The 5,546-nt window shown below is 38.4% G+C and overlaps 1 protein-coding gene across 1 annotated transcript; it reads left to right on the forward strand.

Annotated features, from left to right (window-relative positions):
• The first annotated feature begins 1,753 nt into the window (after positions 1 to 1,753).
• On the forward strand, positions 1,754 to 5,344 carry LOC110022971 (laccase-24-like). Its single transcript, XM_020722148.1, has 8 exons — positions 1,754 to 1,840; positions 2,950 to 3,101; positions 3,363 to 3,610; positions 3,685 to 3,813; positions 3,940 to 4,658; positions 4,767 to 4,832; positions 5,009 to 5,075; positions 5,150 to 5,344. The coding sequence occupies exons 1-8, from the start codon at positions 1,754 to 1,756 to the stop codon at positions 5,278 to 5,280; spliced, it is 1,599 nt and encodes a 532-aa protein (XP_020577807.1). The 3' UTR covers positions 5,281 to 5,344.
• Positions 5,345 to 5,546: the final 202 nt, after the last annotated feature.

Consider the following 5,546-nt stretch of genomic DNA (forward strand, 5'->3'; position numbering starts at 1 on the left):
CGTTGATGGTCGATTGATTGAAAACTTCAACCAGAAAGCTCAACATTTTAAATCCAGATTTTCAATATAACCAACCAAACGTTCAAACTAGAATTCAATCACTTAAGAGACTTAAAACAAATCTTATTCACCCTCCGCAACAATTTGTCGAGAGTGACAAACTTATGATTAACTTCAACCCACAGAGAGTGAATGTCATATTAAATGCACATCTATATTCACAATCAAAGCAATTGCATGCTAGTAAGGACGTGGCTTGAGTCTTTTGTCTACGTGGTTTTGCTACCAAATTGCACCACAAAAAAGTGGTTATGACTAGAGCCCTCTTACCAGGTGGTTGCTGTCAAATGACGCTATTATATTACAATCACGATTGCAGCTCATATGTTCCTCAATGATTTTTTATCATTTGAATTGTGAATCATGATGGTACAATTTATTCATATTAAGTCTTATGTTAGCTATGGTCGACTTAAATTTGTCCCCTTAGACAAACATCCCCCTAGGTCTACAAGGATTTCTTGTACAACGTAGCCCATGACTGCTGACAAGAATCTTTCTATAATGTTGGGTCGACTATCTCCTCTGACTAAGTAGATCAAGGATCATGATGACCTGGGATGACGAAACCATGAGATCATGATCTGGATTCGTCTTCATTACCTTATCATCCGCTTTAAGTTTCATGTGATGAGTTCTATAACTTAAATCCTGTGTTTCTTGTTATTATATGTTCAATTTTAAATTTATAATGACCAGCTATAATCGAAATTATTTTCTCATTATTGGGAGAGGTAATTAATCATAGCGACTTGTGTCTATGGGATACCTCAAACCCCATATCAAAAAATCCTCATTAAATAAGATTGAAATCTCTAGCAGTGTCCTATCTATAATCAAATCGGTCTTTTGAAATATAAACCCTCCAAAGCTCTATCTCTCTCAAAATAAAAAATAAAAAATAAAATGAAAAGAGTTATCGAGGAGCGGTTGTGAATTTTCGGAACCCACAAGAAGCCTCACGTACAACAAATACAGATAAGATATAAAAATTCAATGGCATGACCCATGATCACCATTGAAATAGCCAAGAGGATATGTAGAGTAGCACAGAATTTGAGCGCAAGCCATAGAAGCGCAATAAGTACACGGCGAAGACGAGTCACTACATGAGAGTAAATATGCAGATGCACATACACAAACTAAGTACTCTGTGTGTGTGAGAGAGAGAGAGAGGGGATTAAGAGTGCCCATATGTAGGAGCTTCGAATTGGAATTGTGTGGTTTCATGTTCATGAACATTTCTTTAACCATAACTAATTTACTGAACATTATTGGAATTCATATGAATGTTAAGAAAATCGAATCATGATATCTGCAGTCGGTCTCCCCTTAAATTAATTAATTGGACAAGAAGAAATTAAATATTGAATTCATATATGCATATATGTACACACACACTTAGCTTCAGAATGTATTGCTGTCACTAAAACGATGGACTAGCATGTGGAGAAGGTAGAATATAAGCATTGAATAAAAACTGCATACGTTGCAGATTAATGATTTGTTAGAAACATGCGCTTGATGATGACGAACCTTTTAATTAACTAATAATAGTTTTTGTAGTTAGTTTATAATTATGAGTACAATAATATATGCATGATAAATAAGAAGCATATGAGTCCTATTTATAAGCTATGGATCGTTAATTGTGGTGTCTTTTTTCTTCTCGGTCAAGCGAGGAGAGTCAGAGATGGAACGCTCTGTTCTTGCCACTCTTTCCATGGCAATTATTTGCAGCGCAGCAGCCCAAGCTGCTGTGGTGGAGCACACTTTCAACGTAATTTCAGTGTTTCAATATATTTCACTCTTTCATACAAAATCTGATCTTTGATTCTTTTATTAACCTTTTCCTTACTTATTTCTCATTTATTATGATTTGTCATTACAACTTGAGCTCTCTGTATCTTTGGGTTTCATTTATGAAAAGAACAAAATACTAGCTAATAGCTAAGGTTGTAGTGTTATTACATACGTACATGCATGATTGCATGCATAAAATACCAATATTTCAAAATCATATCATTTTATTGCCAAATTCAAATTTAATAGTTGCTGCTGAAAAAACGAGTTAATTAATCTAATGATTTTTTTTACCATCAAACCTAATGTGAGATTAAAATATCCCATAGTACGTGTGTAAAACAGTTTATAATTGAAATAAAAACTCATAAATTAGATACAGATTAACTTTACATAAATGTTTTGATAATAATTTATGCAATAATATTATTTGTACGTGGTTTAGCTATAAATATCGTCCACACCATGCATACATCCTAAGCAAATTACAATTTACCTGTGAAATCTCATGCGCGTTAGTGATGCATTGGAACATTTGAGATTGACTTATAAAATACAATTAGCTAATAGCTATATGCCAGCTGAATTACGCTATTATAAATTCCCTATTCTATCAAAAATTATAGTTTACATATTCCAATTAGCTTAGTGCCTAAGAGTTTCAGGAACCTCTGTAACAAGTTACCGATGGATTAATCGACTTATCAACTAACGTTTCATACTTGAAATATTAACATATATTATTACTACATTATGCCACATATCATACAAAATATATGCTTGATATATGAAAATGATAGGAAGAAAATATTCTTATAGAGCTTAGTGAAAGAAGTTGATTTAGAAAACTTTGAATTTAAAAAATTTGGTGAGGTAAAAATTCAATATTTTTATACTTTTTAAATAAGGCTATCCGGTAAAGTTTAATGCGACAGTAGACAATTTAAGTATAGTTTATTCAAATAATTGGGTGACAAAACAGTTGTATAATTTGGTTACAGGGAAGAACCAGCTTGCATGAGTTGTATATACAATGAAGAGAGTAATTTTTAATTGATAAAAGGCTTATTAAAAAATAAATTGCAGGTAGGGAACTTAACGGTGGAACGACTGTGTAAGACGAGAGTTATAACGGCAGTTAGCGGAAAGTTTCCAGGCCCAACGATACGTGCTCATGACGGCGACACCATTGTCGTTCACTTGGTCAACCAGTCCCCTTACAACATCACAGTCCATTGGTACTTCTTATAGCTTCTATCATTTAAGGAAAATACTGCTTACATTCATGCCCACCCCCTAAATCCTTCATATCATATAAAAAAAAAAAACCATTATTTTAACTGAAACAAAAGGTAAAATACAGCTTTTTATGCATAGATATAAGAAGAAAAATTAAGCATAAACTTAGATAAATCTTCCAAATATTTAAAGAGAATAATGATTGAAGTAAATTCAAATGAACTGAAGCATTGAGAAATGGAATTGGTGGTTGCCTTCAGGCACGGGATATTTCAGGTGATGAGTGGGTGGGCTGATGGGCCGAGCTACGTAACCCAATGCCCCATATTACCCGGAAACAACTATACTTATAGGTTCACCATTAGCGGGCAAGAAGGCACGCTCTGGTGGCACGCGCACGTCTCCTTCCTTCGAGCCACTGTTTATGGCGCACTCATCATTAAGCCCCGCCATGGTACAAAAGCCTACCCTTTTCCCCAGCCCTACAAGGAAGTGCCCATCATTCTCGGTCAGTATTAAATTTTAAATCTCCTCTGTTTTTAATGAGTTCATTAATTAAGTTCCGTTAATATAAGATTACAGGAGAGTGGTGGGATGCGAGTGTTGTGGATGTCGAAAATGAGGCCCTCGCCGCCGGCGGCATTCCAAATATTTCCGATGCTTTCACCATCAACGGAAGGCCCGGCGATCTATATCCTTGTTCCCAGCAGCGTATGCCTTTTTTATTATCATTATTATCATCAGCTTCAAGTAAAAAATGAATAATTTTTCAAAAAAATGCTAGCTTTAAGTAAAGAATTAATAAAGAAACTTTTTTTTCTTTTTTTTGATTAACAGACACGCATAAGGTGGAGTTAGAGCAGGGAAAATTATACCTCTTCCGACTGATCAACGCCGCCCTCAGCCACCAGTTCTTCCTCAAAGCAGCCGGCCATTCTTTCACCGTCGTAGCCGTGGATGCGTCCTACACTACCCCACAAACCACACAAGTCATCCTCCTCGCTCCCGGCCAAACTGTCGATGCCCTTCTGCTGGCCGACGCCGTTCCCGCCGGTGACTATTACCTCGCCGCCCGCCCATTCATCAGCATTCCTCCATCCTCCGCCTCCTTCGCATTCAACAACTCCACCACCACAGCTCTCCTCCGCTACTCAAACACCACTTCTGATCGGCCGCCACCAGTGATGCCATCCCTTCCGGCTTTGAACGACATCTCCACCGCCTATCTGTTCTACACCAATCTCACAGGATTAACAGGGCCAGACCGGCCCGCTGTTCCTATTGTAGTGGATGAGAGAATGTTTGTTACTTTCGGGCTAGGGCTGATCCCTTGCGGCCCGGATCGGCCCATGTGCTTGGCTGCCAGCATGAACAACATTTCGTTTCAGTTTCCGCAAGAAATGTCGCTTTTAGAGGCGAGGTTTGGAGGAGGCGGCGGCGGCGTGTACACGCAGGACTTTCCGGAGCGGCCGGCGGTGAAATTTGATTTTACGAACGTAAAGGCGAGTTTGGATCCATCGGTGTTGGTGGTGGAGAAAGGGACGAAGGTGAAGAGGGTAAGGTACAATGCGACGGTGGAGGTCATATTGCAGAACACGGCGGTGTTGGGGACGGAGAGCCATCCTATTCATCTTCATGGTTTTAATTTCTTCGTCCTCGCGCAGGGGCTTGGGAATTTCAATGAATCCGCGCCGCCACTCCCGCCGACCTTCAATCTCCTCAATCCCCAGGTCAGCTCCCTCCCATCTCTGTTCTATATTCCTATTCCCCTCTCGCTCCCTCTTTAGTCTCTTCATTTTAAGCGGAATAGTTGCTGCTACATTTATTTTGACATGTAAATACATCAAATTTTATGGTATGTCGGAAAAAAAACTCATTCATTTCGGCACTGCCCTGCACTCTGCAGGTAAGAAACACAGTTGCGGTTCCCGCCGGCGGATGGGCGGTCATTAGATTTGTAGCAAATAATCCAGGTAGGCATTCTAAATTTCATTAGCATTAATTTCATTTATGTTGCATAATTAATGATTGATTTTCGATTAAGCAGGCATTTGGCTCATGCATTGTCACTTGGACATTCACATGTCTTGGGGACTGGCCATGGCTTTTGAGGTCGACGACGGTCCAACGCCTTCGACGAGTCTACCTCCGCCGCCGGCCAACCTTCCTCGTTGTTGAAGATAGCAAATGGGAAGGTTATTATACAAATATAATTTATTAGGTTTTGTAAGCATGATATGTACGCCGAAGGCTTCCTTTTTTGGTTCTTTTGAAATAAATTTTATAAATTATCTTCAGCGGCTTAAATTTGGTATCAATAAGATGATTAATTTTATTATTTAAACTCGTTGATATTTAAACTCGTTGAATGCTTCCTGTATCGTAGGGGTTTGATTTAAGTCATATTCCATAATTTTTAAAATATCAGCCTTCAATCCAAGGAA

Source organism: Phalaenopsis equestris, unplaced genomic scaffold (assembly GCF_001263595.1).
Source record: "Phalaenopsis equestris unplaced genomic scaffold, ASM126359v1 Scaffold000203, whole genome shotgun sequence".
Classification (NCBI taxonomy): Eukaryota; Viridiplantae; Streptophyta; class Magnoliopsida; order Asparagales; family Orchidaceae; genus Phalaenopsis; species Phalaenopsis equestris.

Coding starts and splice junctions, on each gene's coding strand:
- LOC110022971 (XM_020722148.1), top strand. CDS start 1,754: ATGGAACGCTCTGTTCTTGCCACTCTTTCCATGGCAATTATTTGCAGC. Junction 3,611..3,684: donor GGAAGTGCCCATCATTCTCG/GTCAGTATTAAA, acceptor ATAAGATTACAG/GAGAGTGGTGGGATGCGAGT. Junction 4,659..4,766: donor AAGGGACGAAGGTGAAGAGG/GTAAGGTACAAT, acceptor GTCCTCGCGCAG/GGGCTTGGGAATTTCAATGA.